At 43.4% G+C, this 20,393-nt stretch overlaps 1 protein-coding gene across 1 annotated transcript in view; it reads left to right on the plus strand.

The window, feature by feature from the left end:
- The window catches only part of LOC307229030 (VPS10 domain-containing receptor SorCS1-like), a gene marked incomplete at its 5' end in the record, with an annotated part of 172,283 nt that overhangs the window by 127,681 nt on the left and 24,209 nt on the right, over window positions 1–20,393 (plus strand). The window contains 9 exons of the mRNA XM_079998903.1: window positions 2,482–2,546; window positions 3,718–3,836; window positions 4,490–4,579; window positions 6,013–6,192; window positions 8,068–8,214; window positions 12,637–12,739; window positions 14,883–14,959; window positions 17,485–17,576; window positions 18,011–18,118. Of these exons, the coding sequence (XP_079855029.1) occupies window positions 2,482–2,546; window positions 3,718–3,836; window positions 4,490–4,579; window positions 6,013–6,192; window positions 8,068–8,214; window positions 12,637–12,739; window positions 14,883–14,959; window positions 17,485–17,576; window positions 18,011–18,118 (981 nt within the window). The remainder of the gene's footprint in view (window positions 1–2,481; window positions 2,547–3,717; window positions 3,837–4,489; window positions 4,580–6,012; window positions 6,193–8,067; window positions 8,215–12,636; window positions 12,740–14,882; window positions 14,960–17,484; window positions 17,577–18,010; window positions 18,119–20,393) is intronic.

Genomic DNA, 20,393 nt, shown 5'->3' on the forward strand with positions numbered 1-20,393 from the left:
TTTTTTTAAATAATGAGTACATATTTTTTGCCAGAAATTAAATAATTTATTTATCATAAATATGTATAAATAAATGAGATAGACGTAACCCATGAATGCACAAATATTAGGCAAATTATTACATGAATAAATATAATGCCCAACGTAGCTGGAGCAATATTCAAATCAGCTGTGTAACCATAACAGTTACATGTGAGAGTACACAAAAAAGTGCAAAAAACCTCAGCTTCCTGTACTTATCAGCACAGGCGTGCACAGACTCTGAGCAGGATGAAGCCGAGTGATGCAGGAGGATGAAGACGGCTCTTGCTGCAGCTGCTATTTTTGGGTCGTGACTCGTGCACCTCGTGGAAGGTGTGGCTAGAGACCTGATAATGAGGCTGCAGAAAGTCAGCTTATACAAACACACACACACACACACACACACACACACACACACACACACACACGCACACGCACTCACACACACACACACACACACTGTACAGTATATATATAGGAACACCTGACACAAGACAACGAAAGAGAGTCCAAAGCCTGTTTGGAAGCCGAGCAGCATTCTGTGAAAAAGCTCTGGTTAGAGATATGAGCGAGAGAGAGAGAGAGAGAGAGAGAGAGAGAGAGATTTAAAAACCTCTTGTGCAGTATTTAATGGCATTCTAATGGTCCAAGCACAAAAAGATAACCAAGAATTTAAAAAGTATCCTGAGTATCTCTCCTTTTTACTCTACGACATCTATTACAAGCACTTTTACTTTTAATACTTTAGGTACATTAAAGATATTTAAGTACATATATCCTATTTTACTTACATAGCAATGTCAATGTGGTACTTTCACTTTTAGTCATTGAGTCAGTGTATTTTTACTTTTACTCAGTAAAAGGTCTGAGTTCTTCCACCACTTAACTTTACCATCCAAGTGAAAGTTTTACCTGATATATATAAATATATATATATATATATATATATATATATATATATATATATATATATACAGTATATATGAATAATCTATGATCTATGTGCAGTATATCCGGGAGTTCTATTCTGTGGGTCCTTGCCACCTGACTGCATTATTTAATAAAAGCTGAAGCAGCAGCAGAGAAGCAGGCCGTGGTTTTTGCTTTTTACTGCTGTGTTTCATGTGGGAAAGCATCAAAAAACACCAATAAATGCAATAATTAGGAGTCAAGGTAGTTTCGCATTTTCACTTTCCCTCTCTGCAAGCACTCCTTCTCTTCCGCTCTGATCGCCCAGTCTTTTTAATGCATATTTAATGCCGTAATGATTAAATGCAATTCCATCCGTGGACATTCCCATTGAACAGAGAGAGAGCGAGCGAGAGGAAGAGAGAAAATCAACGGCTGTTCCTCTTCTAATGATGGGGGGGATAGCTTTATATTTTCGGTAATTAATTAATAATAATCATAACAACTATAATAATTATAATAATAACAGCTGCAGGCGGCTGTGGTTGGTCCAGCTGGACACGGTGTCCAGTTTAGCCTTGTTAAGTATGTATTACAGTTTTCAGAGTTTTCTGAAACGCAGCACGATTTTCTTCTACCACATCGGACTACCGGACTACTACTGCTATCACTAGTTTTTTCACTAATATCTGCTCCAAATGTAGATCGATTTTGATCAAACTTGAACGACAAGATGTCTGAAACATCCGGTTTTCTAACGACACCCCCAATATTATTAATATGAGGGATGTACCAGAATCTAAATACATTTTCTGGGGAAGCACAAATAATTTGACGGAAACAGATTTTTCTTCTAAATAAAAGTCAAGATTGGCATTTCTGTGGGTCAGCCATGATGTTCCTTCAAATGTGAAAAAGAGGGGGGAGAGGCTTTTTTTTCATTTTGTTCAACGAGGAAAATAAACACATCTAAAATAAAAACACTGTTTTTATTTGTTTGGTTTGGGGAAATGGGAAACGGGGAAGTGCAGTGGGGATCGCCCCATCTCCATTATGGCATTTCATATTAACATGCCTTGTAATAATAATAATACAAAATATAATAACTATATTAACAATGATTATTAACATTATTATATAATGTATTTATTATATAATTGTTTAAATTTATTGTATCATTTTATAACATTTCATTTATTATAATTACTGAGAATTACTATTAGCAATATAAGTGGTAGTGTCAATTTTGCCCCAAAAATGGTGATTCCGAGTTGTTACCAAGCCAAATCCCTGAATTTCCCCCGTAGGTGTTCATGTTCTTCAAGTTTTATCACATCTTTCCTCAACACGTCACTAGGAGAAGCAATTCAGGGCTTTAGGGGCAAAAGTCAGAGCCTGAGGTGTATCTCCAGCGGTAAGGGCCCTCGTCTGGTCTCGGAAGAAAACTAGACGGACGGACCCACCCTCCCATCCCTCCATCGCTCTCTCCACCCATCCCTCCACCCTGTCCTCATAAAGCTGGGTGAAGCTCATGTGTCTCCCCTCCTGCAGGTCCAAAATGGGTCTGGACAAAGAGCCGGGTTTGATCCACCTGGAGACCAGCATCTCTGAAGGACGTGAGTGATTCCATCCTGAGTTCACCGCTCCATTTTTGGGTTGTCTTGGTGGAGGAGGAGGAGGAGGAGCAGGAGGAGGAGGAGGAGGAGCAGGAGGAGGAGGAGGAAAGTGAGGAGGAGGAGGCCTGAGGAAGGTTAATGTGAACGGGTCGGGGACACAATGACAGACACAATTTCAATAAAGTATGAAAAACATCACTTGAATGTGACTCAAGGTGAACACGTTGGTATTGTTTCAAAGTCATAATGTCACTAAACGCTCAACTTTTATAATTCGATTTAAAAAAATCACAATTTAGCTGTTAGTCATTTTTTTATTCATTATTGTAATTAAGAGAGAAAGAGAGAGAGAGGGGTAAATTCTTAATTCACCCACTGACGGAAGCTGCAGCGTCACAGCACAAAATCGTCAATAACAAAGTTTATATATTGTATAGTTATTTAATTTATTGTCTTATTTTTATTTTATTAGAATTTTTTATTCATTGTTATTTGATTCATATTATTTTTATTATATATTTGATGTTCTGTTTTTACACTATGCATTTTTTCCCCAATTTTTTCGTTATAAGTACTTCTTTGAGTATTCCTATTATTATGGGGCAGCCGTATCGTCAATTTCGCCACTGAAATGGTGAGTCCTAGTTTTTAACCAAGTGAAAGTCATATCTCATTTCCCTCTCTCCGAAAGCAGCGTGCAAAGCATTAGAGCCACCCGTCTGACACACACACACACACACACACACACACACACACACACACACACACACACACACACACACACACACACACACACACACACACACACACACACACACACACACACACACACCCAGACCATCACTATTGATCATGCACATTGCGGACAGATCGGACACCTATTTGGCGCCGTCCTGCCCGGCGACGTGATTGAAAGCAACAAAAGCAATTGGCCTCTGTGGTCGCGTGTCTGCCGCCTCCGCCCACCTCCTCCGCCCTCCTCCTCTACCCGGCTCCACCCGAAACGGGGGCCATGTTATTGACACCCGCAGGAGACGATGGAGGCCGCTCGGCTCTTTATTGGCTAACAGCATTACTGATACCGTGGCCTGACCTGACGTGTGTGTGTGTTTCCGTGTGTTTCCCTCCGTGTGTGTGTGCGTGCGTGTGTGTTCCTGGGGTTTGGGAGCAGAGGCACTGTACGTCACCTGCAAGCTGCATAATTGCTCGGACGGCAACAAGGGCAAACCGTTCCCCGGGTACATTGACCCCAATTCCCTGGTGGTGCAAGACGAGTACGTGTTTGTCCAGGTGGGTGGAAAGAAAGAGAAAGAAGAAAAAAGTCAAATGAAATGTGATGTGTTGTGACAACACCCATGTCCAAGGCCGTCTGAATGGCTCCATCTGCATGTTGACTTAATATAATCTCTTGTGTGCAGATGCTCAGCCTTGGGCTCATTTCTAAGACCGATATATTGATATTTGATTGATATTCTTCTTAAAAATATTGTTTAGCGTGTTTCAAGCACTTCATCATTTCCACGTCACCCATGTGGCGCTCCCTCCATCCTCCCCACAAGTTTCCAGACATTTAACGTGTGATTTTCCATTTATCACCGGTGAGGACCAGTTTTGAAAGCAGAGCAAGTCTCAATCCGTCTCAATCTGTTGCTTTTAGGGACTGAATGTGAAACACATCAGATTTGTGGCGTTGGCTCCAAAGTATCAATGCTACAAGGTACAAAAGAACTTGTGACTCTCTAATTGTGGTTGTCGCGAGAATTTATGGACCTATTTAGGCCCCTCCCTAAGCTGAGCCAAGGGCCAAGCAAGGTTGAGCACTTCTGCTCCCGTGTGGGAAGCTGTGAACGGTGTTTTTGTGTACGTCCATCATATTTTACCACATGATATGATATACTCTGTCTCTCTTTGGGTTTTCATCCAAGTGTTTTGTCGCTCCCCAGGTCTCCACCAGCGGTCGAACCATCTACTACGTCTCGGCCAAAAGAAACGTCTTCACGCCCATGAAGCTTCCCAAGTACACCTTACCAAAGGTAACGCCGGAGCAGGGCCAGGGCCAGGGCCTCCCGGAAAAAAATCCCAACGTTCCTCCGGGACTTTCATTGCTTCGCTCGATCTGGAGTAGAACTGGAGTAGAGCTTTTCCTGCTCCTCAGACGCTCACCGGGCGCTCCTTCCACGGGCCTCAGAGCGTCTTTCGTCCTCCTCCGCTCCTACTCTTTTTCGAGTAAATCAAGTCCACCTCTCTCTCTCCTCCGTTGTTATTCCAGACGCCTCCCTCCCCCCGTCGACAATTAGACACGTTATGTTTTATTCAGTCGGGCCGTGGGCGTCGGGTCTGGGGCGTTGGGGGCTCGGTCAGGGGCAGATGGAGCTCTGCCAAGCAGCGGCAGGTCTCCTCTCGCTCTTCCGCTCCTGCCCCTTCCACCTCCTTTCAATAAGTGCATCCAAAATGTTTTTTAATCTAAAAAGCCGCGGTGCATGTAATCACGGGATGTGATTTGAGCCGGCGGGGAGCGTTAATATAGCGGGTGCTGATCTGCCTCCCACCGAGGTGGGAACATTTCAGTCCTCTTGTTTTCCAGGTGGGAGCCACTTCTCCCAAAATGCCATGTAGAGTTTTAAAGACAATCACAGTTTTGAAAACGTACTTCTCGTACCACAATTAAGTACAACTATCCTCCAAGTGGCACGCGAGATGGAAAAAAATACACCAAAAATATCACAACCCTACCTTCAAACACATATTCAATCAGCAGTAAAGAATCGCTGAGAAATATGTGATTGCTATGTGTGGCGTGATATGTATATCTCAAAATGCATCTCAATATGAGAGTTTTTCAGTACATATGAAGTAGAATACATTTGCTCACGTTGAAGATACTGTATGTGTCTTAGGGATGCTAAATCCAGATGATGACAGGCGTCTGCTCATAATGACCGTGAACGAGGGACGAGGGATTTTGGGCCGTATTGGTTCAAATTGGCCAATGATCATTTTGGGCCATTTTATAAATCATAGCTGCTCCTGGTTTCAATTCATGTTCCCAAAATCAGACCGACATGGGGCTGATCTTCCCCACGGAAGGGCGTGGTTCTTTTACTAAAGATTGGATTCCATTGAATTCCATACAAATTTCAGAGGACTTAAAAGAATGTTGCGATAAATATAATGCAAATTTGTTAAGACTGGGGGGCAGAGAAGGGATCCTGCAGACCAGTTCCATCAGGAAGTCATATTTTGTCAGAGGGAGGTCAAAAAAAACTAAAATAATAATAGAGTTGTGGTTTGATTTCACACCTATCACACATCTTCTTTTTTTTTCCCTTTAAAAGGACTAAACCGTCTTTACCACGGGCACACCACGACCCAAACTTCTGACTTCCCAGTCGTCTACAATCTAACATCGACACTATCCCAGTATCCCCAGTGGCCCCCCCCACTAACTCCTGCCTCCGCCCCCCAGGACCTGCACGTGATCAGCACGGACGAGAACCGCGTGGTGGCGGCGGTGCAGGAGTGGAACCAGAACGAGACGTACAACCTGTACGTGTCCGACACCTCGGGCGTCTTCTACACTCTGGCTCTGGAGAACGTGGTCAGCAGCATGGGCCCCGAGGGCAACGTCATGGTGGACCTCTACGAGGTAAACACGCGTGTACCCATGTGGATTTTTGTATTTATTTTTTTATTTAAGCGGGGACGGACCGGCACTAAAAGATGGCCCTGGACTTTTTTTGAACCGGACCAGCCCGGCACAATCAGCCTGCGAACGCTCCACCACCCCCGCCCCATCGAGGCACATACAAACGAACCAGCCCTTGATACCACCACTTCTAAGCATAATGGATGGATACTCGAGGCTAGACACTAAAACAGCTATTTTCAGAGACAGTGAAAGGTTTGTTGCCAGCAGGCCACCACTGTGTGGATGCCATGATAGATTCAGGCAGTCAGTGCTTCATGAACGTCTGTATTTGAACAGGCTGTAGAATCTATTTCAACACACGAAACAAGTCAGATAATGCCATTGCCAATTTGATCACTTTGACCTTGAAACTTGAAGGACTAACCCTTCAGGGCAGATCTATGAACAATTAATATTACAAACATTAGGTACTGAATCATTTGTACTTCTGAAGTGCAGTTAAACTGTAAATAATATCTAAAATTGAACAAAAATCAAGCACTGTAAATTTAAAATATGTATACTAGTGCTCTGGTATTGCTGGTCCATCGATGATAAATAATATCTAAAATTGATATTGCCGACGCTTGAAGGCAGCACGGTTGCATTTCCGACAGGCCTTGAATGCAGCGGTGCTACCTTTGAAAAATGTCCCTTGCAACTTGGAAAAGCAAAAGCTGTTGCGCGCCGCGACGGTGCTGCCGCTCGCAAACACATCGCTTATCTTCCTGCAGGTTGTAGCATCAGGGAAAAGGTCTGTTAGGTCTGTGGTCTGTAGACGCAAGGTGGCAGCAGGGTGCTTGAACCCTGACCTTAAACCAAAGTTCCTAAATCAGTGTGATGACTTTCAACCCGTCCTACCCTTTTATTTTTCGTCTTTGCAGCTCAGCTCCACAATTAATGTTAATTAATTAATGGATTTTTTTTGTCCCCGGAAACTTTTTCAATATTTGTACGAAATACATATTGGTGAAAACCCACTATTTGTGCTTTATTTGGCGTGCTCAATTGCAGAAAAAAAGTACTTTATGCACTTTATGTCGTATAATAGGGTTATATCAGGATACTGGATACGATGACTACTTTTACTTTGGGAGGGAGCACGTGCTCGGACAGAGATATGGATTTTTTTGGGGAGTGGTTCAGATAATTCCTTTTCTTTGAGGAATGGATAGGAACAAATTAAGTTGGAAAAAACAACTCATCATTGTGTTGATTATATTCCACATTCAAAGGATAAGAAAACATCTTACTACGTCAAATGTTTTGATGTTATATATATATATATTTATTTATTTATTTATTTTATTTTTTTGTTTGTTTTTATCGTCGAAAGACAGATTTAACCTATGATAAAGTGTGTCATACGATATATATGATGTCATTATGGTAGAATAAATCCCTTCAGAATGATACAAGCCCCCTCCCTTCGCTGGCTGTCCTGGTCCTGGTCACCTGCGCCGGGTGTTATTTTGGGATAATGACCACCCATTGCGCAGTGCTTCGAGTGCAAATAATTATGTGCCTGTAATCCCCTTATTCACATGCTGGCGGGGCGTTGCGGAGCCTGAGAGAGTGACTGAGAAAGTCTCCCCGTTACAGAAGTGCAGGATTTATGATTTACAAGTGAAGAGTATTCACACAAAAAAAATCTGCGGCAGCACGGAGCGCACAGGTTTTTTTTGTCTTGTTCAACTAGGAAATGGAGGAAAACATATACATGCAAAATAAAAACACACTGTTTTTATTTGTTTTGTTTGGGGGAACGGGGACGTGCAGCGGAGCTTGCTCCCTCTCCATTCTGATTTCTTTATTTCTCTTTGTTTATCCAAGGTGGCGGGGATTAAGGGCATGTTCCTGGCCAACAAGCGGGCGGAGAACCAGGTGAAGACCTTCATCACCTACAACCGAGGGCGGGACTGGAGGCTGCTGCAGGCGCCCAGCCAAGACCTGAGGGGCGGAGCCATCAACTGCCTGCTGGTGGGTGGGGGCTGTGGATGCGTGTGTGTGCACCTGGATTGTGTGTGTGTGTGTGTGTGTGTGTGTTTGTTTGTGTGTAGTTATGTGTGTGCGTTTCCATGTGTATTTAGTTGTGTGTGTGTGTGTATTTTTCTGTGTGGGTTTGTGTGTGTGTTTTTCTGTGCACGTTGCACGTGTATGTGCTTGGATTTCTTTGAATGGCTGTATCTGCGTTGCATGCGTATGATTCTACATGTTTTTCCATGTGTGTGTGTGTGTTTGTGTGTGTCTCTTTCTATTTGTGGGTTTCTGTGTGTGTGTGTGTGGGTCTGTCTTTGTCATTGTGTTTTTATGTGTGTGAATTTCTGTGAATTTGTTTGTGTGCTCACGTGTGTGTGTGTGTTTGCGTGTGTGTGTGTGTTTCCGTGTGTTTCTAAGTTAATGTGTGTGTGCGTGTGTGAGGCCTTGTCAGATCTGAGTGCTCCCAGGATGCCGAGTTGAAAGGTGTGTTTCTGTGTTTGTGTGTGTGTGTGTGTGTGTGTGTGTGTGTGCGTGTGTTTGTGTGTGTGTGTGTGTGTGTGTGTGTGTGTGTGTGTGTATGTGTGTGTTTCTGTGTTCCGAGCTGAAAGGTCAGACGCTCTGATCCAGTCCGATGAGCCAACCTCCCAGTTTAGGAAGCACAGGATGAGAGACCTGTCAGACGGAGGTGAAGAGACCAGAGGCGTAGAGGGAAAGTCAGAGAGACAGAAAGACTGAGAGAGAGAGAGACGGGGAGACGGAATGATGGAGGGCTTTTTTTTTATTTTATCTCAATTTTGATAATTTGAACGATATTTGGGGGATGACTATTGCCGTTTTTATGAAATATTTACAAAAAATAGATATTTGAGCAACATTCACACCATTTTATATCCACAGCCAGCTGCAGATATTACCTTTTAACTGAATTTATCCTGTGCATACAAATACATTTTGTGTTTTCTGTACATTTATATATATTTCACTATTTTGTTTTTCGGAGGAGCTAATTCTGTTTATTTGGCTATTGTTTTAGTTATTTTTTACCAGCAATATATTTGGCTATTTTTCCTCTGCTATTTTTCTCTATTTGTATAATATACCAATATATCTTCCATAATATTCCAATATATATTCCATAATACCAGTATATCGTTCATAATATCCCAGTATGTCTTCTATTCCTATCTTTTGAACAGTCATAGCAGCAGTAAATGTTTCAGCTCGTACTATAATGTCACTACATGACACTGAATAAGATCATATCAACACATCTTCCCTTAGCACTACGTTTTATTCACTGCCAAATATCATCCACGTCAAAGAGAACAAAATAAAAACTACAATTAAAAGAAAAACAACAACCAGGCAAAATTTCCTGCTAATGAAGTGAGATTGTTCTTACTAGATGAATGTTAATGAATTCATCTTGTGATCGCAATGGTCTCAGTCAATAAATCATCAAGACGTTGAAAAAGCCCAAAAGTTCTCATCTCAGAATGTGCTTATTTTGTCCATTAATTTTCATAAACATGGATTATTTTCGTGGTGAGGATTGGTGCGCTTCTCTCCAAAATAATTTGCATAAAAGACACTCTCAAAAAACAAAATATATATATACTGTATATATATATATATATATATTTATATATATATATATATCTCTTGTAAGAGCACGTGTTTCCCCCCGGATGCTGCGTCCGTCAAATGAGCGTCTCCTAACTCTGCCGGCTGCACAACCACGGCAATCTGGGCTGTTCTCATTTGTAGTTCCACGCTGGTGGAATGAGCTGCCAAAAAGCACCAGAGCAGGGGCCTCCCTCTCTGTCTTTAAGAAGCACTTGAAGACCCAGCTCTTCAGAGCGCACCTCCTCTCCTAACTTACAATTACTGAGCACTACTTAGCAGTATTTATTTATTGTTACACTAATGTTTCTGTTGCAATGAAGCTTGAATGTTATTCAACCTTGTAAGTCGCTTTGGATAAAAGCGTCTGCTAAATGACTAAATGTAATGTAAATGTATATATATATAATAAAGAAACAGAAATAGCCAAATATATAAAAATATACAGAATCTACAAAATGCGATTCTAAGATAAATAATTAGTATCTGTATACAATGTATGGTTATTACTATGTACTTAAATAAATCAGCCTGCAGCTTTATAACAGTGCCATTTTGATATATTTCATTCTCCTAAAAAAAAACCCTAGATATAGACATATTCCATGGAAGGTCTGGACCTGTCAGTGGGTTTTTTAGTATGAAGATCTATGGGATTCTGGGGCCCTTCTGAATGTTGGCCAGTTTTGATAAACTAATTAGCAGTGCTTTGTCAGGAAATGTCAGAGTTTTAATAAAGCTCTAAACAGCGCTGGCATTCGGCTGCTGCTGCTAATGAGAGCCGCCTGCCGGCTAAAGGTTATTCCAATCAAAATTAATGGTGAGGTCGGCCGATGGAGAGATGGTGTTTGGGATAAAGTAAAAAAAGAAAAACAAAAAAAGATGGGGTGTTGTTCACCCTGTTGCCATTAACCATTTCAAAAAAATAGACGTTTTCTTGTTGTGTCTTTTATACGATCTAACGCAGCAGCCGTGAAGTCAGAACAAATTGAACGGGGACCGGACTTCAAACATGGTTTGAAACCTATACTTTAAAAAGGTCCCATATTAAACTCCTTTGGAACAGGTTGATATGGGTCTCTGAGGTCCCCAAAACATGTCAGCAAGTTTTTTTCTGCTGAAAATAGAGCTCAGGTTACGCATTCTGGCCATTGTAACATCCCTCCACACTCCTGTTACCAACGGCCTGTTTCTGTGTCTGTGGCTTTAAATGCATATGGGCTGCCGCCCCCCCCACGCCCCGCTCCGAAACTGCTCCGAACTCCAAAAAATAAATACATATGCAATAAAAACAGTGTTTACTTGTAGATTCAAGTCAGTGTTTCTGCAATAGGTTAATACAATCACAAACTTGTCAATTGCACACTCTTAACAGAAAACAGGGCTCACGCTACGCCTGCGTCAGGGCATCTTCCAATGCAAAATGAACGCACGGAAACAGGAAGGTTGCCGAGGCAAAAGCTGATTCATTTCACCAAAACGCCCGCGAGCTAAAATGTGTTCGTTATCTGCCCCGAGCGGCGTAAGCGTTGTCGACCTTATTTCCACAGCGAATGCGGCCTCGCAGCGGAGCTCCTAAACGCGGCCCGTGGCACTCCCCTCGCGCCTTTTTCCTCCTTTTTCGCCCCTGTCTCGGTGAACGGGACGGGCGGCGACCCCTCGCATGGACCCACGCTGGTCAGCCACGCCAGGAGACGACAGCGGCGCGGCGGGCGGGGGCGGCGGCGGACGGCGGGGGGGCTCCCAGCCGCAGGGCTCACGTCAGTGTCTCACTCCACCCTGACTTCATTCCCCTCCGCCTCCCACCACAACCTGTCTCCTTTTGTTGCCGTCGGTTGAATTTGCGTCGACATCCGGACTTTTTTGGACACCCGTCACACCGTACACTCCACATCCTGTTTGCTGATGCCGTGGCGTAGGCGGGGGGGGGCGGGGCACGAGAGGCGCCGAGGGCGCGTGACAGCGCCCAACGCAGACTTTTCCAACCTGTTTTCCTGCCACGGTAAGCTTTCTGCAAGAGAGAAGTCCCACGGCACCGACACCACCCTGCTGCCCGACACGTCACCAACCAGTAGAGCTGTGCTTATTATTATGGTCTACTCATTGTCAGTGATGCACGACTCGCCGATGACTCGAGAGTCTGGAGGCACTCCTGCAAAAATAGTGACTGACAAATAGAAAATGAAAAGAACTCCTGAGGACTAAATCAAAGTCCAAGTCAAGTCAAAAACAATTCTAGGTATTTGGCACAATTCAAATTGTATGTGACTTACGCCAAAATAAATCATTTGGACAGAATCAAATGATTCTTGTGAGCATTCCATTCACGTCTCTTCCGACCCTCGCTCATGGCTCAGCAAGCCCTCCCTCGCTCACCGTGCAACAGCCAAGAACCCAGAGTCAGGGAACAGAGCGACTCTATTTATCGAGTGACTCGTCAAGGACCGGATCTCAAAAAAAGAGTCGAACCCTTCGTCGCGGCCGAAGAGTTCTCACTTTGAGTGTGAAACTTGAGCTTGTTCTGATGAACCCAGAGCTGCTGTTCCGTCTGGAACTGCTCCATGAGTGCAGCCTTGCAGTTTTGATCTTGCAACACCTAGGCTAGTTTGCGCTATTCGTGCGTTTTAGGTGGAGTTTGAAACGTGTTTCACGGCGCGCCGAAGCTCTGGGGCGGCGCCGTGAGGGTCTCGTGCTGGTGAATATTTGCTGCCGGTCATTGATTTCATGTTTATTACGTTGTTTATTTGTTTACTGACATGTCTTCCGTGGCTCCTCCCTCCTCCTCCTCCTCCTCCACAGCCGTACTGCTCCCTCCACCTCCACCTCCACGTGTCGGCCAACCCCTACACCTCAGGAAACATCGACAGCAAGGACTCGGCCCCCGGCCTCATTGTGGCTTCAGGTGGGGAAGGTGGACTTCTACTTGTACTTTACTTATTACTTAATACTTACCACTAGTGCTACTACTACTCCTTTAGGTCCGTAACTCACACAGGCTTATCACTTACCCAGAATGCACTGCTGCTTTGAGGTCAGTGCCATACTATTCAGCCCACGATCCCACTACCAATGTTGAGTGTTAATATGAAAGGCTTCACGTTACAGACTTTTAGAGCCGAGGGATTCCCAAATCTGGGGTCTGTGGCCCTCTAGGGGTCCCTCTAGGAATCTCAGAGGGTCTACAGCCATTTGGTCTTATTTGTTTTTTTATTTACATTTACATTTACATTTACATTTAGTCATTTGGCAGACGCTTTTATCCAAAGCGACTTACAAGGGAGAATAACATTCAGCTACATTGCGACAGAGATTAGTGTAACAATTTTATCGTCTCCTGTGTTTTAATATCTCATGTAAACAGGCTGGTTTGTCTGAGCTCAGTTCAGTGGAAGAGGAGAACGATGGCGGCTTGTTTATGGTGACGACCCCATTAAATACATTTTGATGAAGATCGTTTTGTGTTTCTGTTTTCAATAATCACATCATCGTGTCCGTGTCGCGTCATGTCTACTGCTCGGTGCGTTGCTTTTTGACGAGAAAAATGTTTTTGTTAGGGTCAAATTTGAGTACATTTTTAAGATTGCGCTGCATTTTCGTCAACTCTTTTCTAGCATTGTAATTTACATTTTTGTCTATTTCTTGACCGCGCTGTTTTTTTTTTTTTTTGCTGCTGCAGCCTCATTATCGCGCGTTAAAAACCGCAGTAGATCCCGGTTCTGGTCCGGCGGCTTCCCTCCATCACAGGGGGAGGAAGAGAGCGCGACGTGCGCTCTCTTCCTTTCTTTTGTTCCATTGTGTACCGCGCTCCGCCCACATTCGCCGGCATGTCAAATCTGAACAAAAGGAATGTTAGAGGAACCCACGTCACCCTCCGTCACCACCACCACCACCACCACCACCAGGGTTCGAAGCCCCGTGGGGCCTTGAACCAACGCAGAGGGGGCAGAGGCACAAAGGTCGTTATTGACTCCAGGAACACAACAACAATGAAAATGAAACACTGAAAACCGCTGTTGGGATGGCAGATCCCCGCCCCCCTCGGGACTTCTCACCCCGGTGGGTTTTTGGGACTCGGGTTGTCAATGACCTCTCGGGGGAGGGGGGGGACCTTTCCACCGTTTTATATTCGGGGAAACATAATGACAGGTTAGGTTTTTGTTTATTTGTCGTTTATTTTTTGTACATTTGCAGATGTTTCCCACATGACTGGACTTCCTCCTTCAGATAGTTTGGTTCCGATTGTAATGACTTGTTGCTGGTGTAACTGGTGCTTTTAAGTTCCTCTTGTCTGTGTAGTTTGGGAGAGTAGTGCTTGTGTAAGATATAACAGAGATAGATATAGTAGAGAAATATAGACGAGAAGAACTTTATTATCCAACTACTGTCGGAAAATCATCGGCTGGATAGATGGATATAAAAAATAATAACAAAACAATATCAATATAAAATCATCTTTAGAAAAATTTACAATATCCAATAAACCTACAAAAATATTGGAAAGAAAATCGAAAAAATATACTAAATGAAAAAGATACAATAATCAAACCTAAAACAAGGAAACTTTATAAAATGCAAATCTTGGGTCGATGTATTGTGGATTAAAAAATATAATAAAAAAATACAAATTCATTTACTATTTTTTATTATTATCATTGTCATTATTAATATTTTTATTATTATGTTTATTGTTATTGTTCTTATTAATAATAATAACTCCTGATTGATCCCAAACAACTGTGAAGAGACTGTACCTTATATACATATTATAAGTTATATAAGTAGAGTGAGTGGCTGTGTTTCACCTCCTGGTGCTGATGCTGCGGGACGCAAATGAGCATCTCGACTCCTAATCTCAACACCGAACCCTCCTCCCCCTCCTCCTCCCTCTTCTCTCCTTCTCCTCCTCCTCTTCATCCTCCTCCTCCTCCTCCTCCCTCTTCTCTCCTCCTCCTCCCTCTCCTCATCCTCCTCCTCCTTCTCCTCCCCCTCCTCCTCCCTCTTCTCTCCTCCTCCTCCTCCCCCTCCTTCTCCTCCCCCTCCTCCAGGCTCCATCGGCTCTGAGCTGAGCAGCAGCAACGTCAGTGTGTTCATCACCTCAGACGCAGGAAACACCTGGAGACAGGTCAGGGGCCTTTTGTTTTTGTAGACTTGCACGTTTGGACGTTACATTACGAGCGCCTGTATGAACTGCTGAACACAGTCTGTACCTGTGCGAGGCAGGAGGTTTACGTTGCACACATGCGTGATCTGGAAATGCATCAGGTGCAGAGAAAGATGTTGCTGCTCTGCACAGAGGTGGAAGAAGCAGTCAGAGCTTCTGCTGAAGTAAAAGCTCGAATAACCTGACACAGAATTACTTATTTACTGTGAAAGTACCACATTGACATTTCCACTTCACTTACTAGTATAAGTGCTGGCTCTTAAATGTACTGAAAGTAATTACTCGTCAGATCGAGTGTCCTGATATGACATAAAAAATACTATTATAGTAATAATAATATAAATTTAACATTTTTTCTAATGCAGATGAGTGTTGAAATATTATAGTTATAAAAGTAGTATAGGTGGTGTCAAAGCCACTTACAAATATATACACATTAAGTTCCACACATAGTCTGAAATAAGCGTTAAAAGTGCAGAAATTTGTAATTTATAGTGAAGTAAAAAGTAGAGATATTAGAAATGTAATAGAGTAAAAAGTAGAGGTATTAGAAATGTAGGAGAGTAAAAAGTAGAGATATTAGAAATTTAATAGAGTAAAAGGTAGAGTTATTAGAAATGTAGTACAGTAAAAAGTAGAGATATTACAAATGTAGTATAATAAAAGAGTAAAAAGTTAATATATATTTGAAATGAAGTACAGTATAAAAGGAGAGATATTTAGTTTGAAATGTAGTAGAGTAAAAGTCTCTGAAACTGAATATACTTATATAAGTACATGTAAGTACTTCAAAAATGTACTTCACTACGGTGATGCAGCTCTGGTTACGCACTGGGTGACACACACATAGAGTATATACATACACATACACATGTATACACACGTATATATAAAAATATATATAAATGAACATACACATACACAATATACATATATACACACATATTTACACACATACGTATATACATATATACACATATATACATATTTATGTATATATACATATACTGTACATACATAGGTACATAGGTGTAGTCCATTTGTACTATGCTAATGTCAGCACTCATGAAGCCAAATGTCTCCTCCGGATCCATCGCCTGGCACACTGTTTTCCAGTTGATTTACATCATTTGTATTGTACGCACGTTATTCACATTTCCTTAATTACCTTTGAGACGGCCAACGGACGTTTCCACCGTTAAAGCGCACCACACACATTATCGCCTAATGTGCTTTCATAGTTTCCCGTCCTCTCCTACTTGTTCCTTTCAGTCTTTTGATAGAAGCTCGTGGCAGTGCGACATGTTCTCCGTTTCCCTGCTCATCCTCCTGGTCACGCTGATGTTATTCCGCGACGCTGGCCTATTGATCTCACATAATACATTTAATTTAACTGTGATGTCCTCTGGTGGACCCCTCGTCTTTTTTCCAGGACTACTATAAGGAATACATTAGAATAAAGTTGGGCTTTAATGAAATATGTCGCTGTATGTTCATTATTCAGAAATGGATGTGACAATGAGGTGTAACGCTCGTGTTTCAAAATGTATTATCACCTTGCTTGGATTATAATACGTTAAAGGTGTGAGTGTGTGTTCATGCATTTTAATGTGTATTTGAGCGGAGGCATGCATACACCAAGGTGGTTGGGGCGTTCCAATATAACAATTATTTGAAGAATACCAATATATCGAAAATTTGATTATTCGGGGATGACTATCGGAGATTTACATTGTGTGTCAATTTCACGAGATATTTACACACAAGAAATATTTGATCAACAATCATTAGTAATGTGGATATGATGACTAAGCAGGTAGAGCAGATGATTAGAACAGCCAGCAGCTAGCTCACCCTTATTTGGAGTCACCCCCTTACCTGGCTATGACCTATACGCCCTTATTTGGAGTCACCCCCTTACCTGGCTATGACCTATACGCCCTTATTTGGAGTCACCCCCTTACCTGGCTATGACCTACAGTGTATGGCCTTATTTGGCGTTCCACCTGCCCCAGCACATTCACTTACGACTTATTTAATTTGCTGGCAGTGACTTGCCCTTTAAAGACTTAACATAATATTACGATAACCCAGAAGGTATCTACAGTCTTTTTGTATCGCGGAATCTATATTATATCAATATTTATTACACAACTGTGAAATACGCAACAACAGAAGACTTGAAGACGTGAATGATGTCCAATGTCACATTTATAACAGCAAATAGGTTTGTCATGTGGGGAGAATAGTGAGCAGCGTTGCTGTGCAATAATGACAGATCAATTTCCGTTCTCGCTGTATGCTTTAGGAAGTCGGGTGTAATGGGGATGATAACGTGCAGCCAGCCGGTCATTATCGCATGATATCCCCCGACAAAACCCCTATCACTCTGAAGGGGTTATGTTTGGATAAGGACCGGCTGGCTGCACATTGCTCCTGTCTGTTTAAATGGAACCATAAATGGAACCATAATGAACTCTTTCCAGATCTTTGACGAGGAGTACGCGGTGCTGTACCTGGACCAGGGCGGGGCCCTCGTGGCCATACGACACACGCCGCTCCCCATACGCCACCTGTGGTGAGTCAGTGTCACTGCATCAGTGCCTGGGACCGAGCGTGGAACGCCCTTCTGTTCTTCCTTGATCGTCCTTCAGTTTCACCTCCACCTCTTCATCCGTCTCGTTCTCTCCCTCCGTCCGTCCGGCTCTCGTTCTCTCCCTCCCTCCGTCTCTCGTTCTCTCCCTTGTCTTTCTCTCTTTCTCTCCCTCCGTTCGTCTCTCTTTCTCTCCCTCTCCCTTTGAAGTGAACTTGTTAGACGTCTCAGTGTCATTAGCCCACACACACACACACACACACACACACACACACACACACGTGCGCACACACACACACACACACACACGCACACACACACACTTGGGAGATTAGCCAAGTCCCTGGTGTGACGCTCGACGCCTCCTCTACTTTCTCTCTTTCTTCCCCCCTTCTTTTCTTTCTCTCGTCCTCCCGCAGGTTGAGCTTTGATGAAGGTCGGCAATGGAACAAGTACAGCTTCACTAACTCTCCGCTGTTCGTGGACGGGGTTCTGGGCGAGCCAGGGGAGGAGACACTCATCATGACGTGAGTGTGTGTGTGTGTATGTGTGTGTGTGTGTGTGTGTGTGTGTGTGTGTGTGTGTGTGTGTGTGTGTACAACCAGGTACTGCGATACTTCGTGGCGTCCTTGGTGTTAACGTTAAACATTAAACACTGTATTAATATTCAGGTTCAGTTCAGTGTTGTAGCTAAACACTGTTTTGTGGGGAAGTGCATCGATATACATCGATAATTGTTGCAAAAAAATGTAAAGAATATGCGATGATAAAATATTCTAGTCTTTTTATATTATTTTATTAAATTTGCGTAGTTGACATTCTGTGTGTACATATATATTGTTTTTTTTTTGTATTTCATAGTCTCTGACCTATCACGGGATAGAGTTCTTACAATAAGGATTAAGGGAATAAATACAACAAAGAATGAAACATTTAAGGAAATAAAAATGTTCTCATTTCTCTTCAAAGAGCGACTTGTTTCTCTTTGTGAAATCCACAAAAGCAGCTTTTTACCCCGAGTAAGACTGTTAAAGACGGACTTTCTCATATTCGATCTCATACACGTCCTTCCAGGCCATTTATATCCAAAGACAATAAATAAGATGTATTGTTTAATCTCAAGATTATATCGCTTCTTAGATAAGAATTTTGAAGTGAAAACATCGCCAAAAAGCAATTAAATCACATGATCCACCAAAATGAGAAAATAGGAACAATTAAATGGTTTTTTTTTTCCAAACTTCTTTTCTTACTATAAACTCAATGAGGTAACCAATAGAAATTGATTGAACACGTTACTTGGGATGTTGTCAATCAATAAATATGATAATCTTTAAAACGTGTTAATCCAACCGTGACACCCTCGCATGAGGGATTCTCCTGCTCTAAAAACTCCCAAATTTAAATTGAAAGCAGCCGTTTGCCGCAATTTAATAGTTTTGATGCAGAGAAATACGATCATCTTGTATTAGGTGCCGCCGTTATAGAGTCACATACATCACGTATCACAGCGTAGCTACTGTAGCTACTGTAAATCCACTCAAAACCAGGCTCGGAATCCACCCACAGCATGGACAAGGATGCCAGGAGAGGTTGCCCCCTACTGGCAGGAAGTGTTATTGTGCGGTGTTGTCTGCGTGGTCTCCACTAAAAGGGGAAAACTGATTTTGACAAGTCCTGCTTAAAATATCGTATAAAGAAAAAATCTTTTATTTTGCTACAGCGGATCGATGATCAAATGATCAAGGCCTCAATGCCGAGTCGGCGACAGCCAAACTGTCCATTTGAGCCGAGAAAGTTGGGCTCAGAAAGTTTTGACAAAGTGGGGGGAAAACACTGAGACACACACACACACGCACACACACACACACGCGCACACACACACACACACGCGCGCCCGCGCACACAGTATTCTCCGATGTAAGATTTCTAAAGCCTCCCTTTTGTTCCTTCCTTCATTCCTTCATGTTTATTATTTCAGTGGTGCCCGACACTTGAGCGTGTGTGTGTGTGTGTGTGTGTGTGTGTGTGTGTGTGTGTCTGGCATGACTGGTTCCCTCATTGCAGCAGAGGGCTCCTCTCCTCAGAACTCAGGGAGATGCGACCAAAGGATTTTTCCGCCGGCATTACATCAATGTTTCATGGCACCTGCCACAAATGACTGATCCACTTTGTTGTCGCGCCACAGCTGAGAGAGAGAGAGAGAGAGAGAGAGAGACAGAGCGAAAGAGTGCGCGAGAGAGAAATCGTTCTCTCTGTTCTTCGCCAACACTGACGTAGGAGAATAGATGGGATTAGTCATATTTAGGGGCGAGGGACGGGAGATGCGGGACGGTCAAGATGAGGGGGACCGGGGAGGGTGGGGACAGGTACTGGCAACGAGGGATGGTGGGGAAAGGATATGGGTGAGGGGATGGGGGACGGTGGGGATGCGGGATGGTGAGCATAGCGGACGGGGGAGAAGGAGGACAGGGGATGGGGACACTGATAGGGGACGGTGGGGACGGGACAATGGGGATGAAGGGGGGGGCAGTGGGGACGGGGGATGGGGACGGCCGAGATGAGGGGGTCTGGGGGCGAGGGACGGTGGGGAATGGGGGACGGTGGACGGGGAGGTCAGTCGACGGGGGACGGTGACAGGGGACAGTGGGGACGCGGGACGGTGGGGACAGGGACTGGCAACAAGGGACGGTGGGGAAAGGATATGGGTAACAGGTAAGGGTGGGGGATGAGGGAGGGTGGTGGAGGGTAAGGAGGATCGACGGGGGGACGGTGGGGACGCGAGGTTGAGGGACGGCGACA

This window comes from Zeus faber (assembly GCF_960531495.2).
Source record: "Zeus faber genome assembly, chromosome: 4".
Lineage (NCBI taxonomy): Eukaryota > Metazoa > Chordata > Actinopteri > Zeiformes > Zeidae > Zeus > Zeus faber.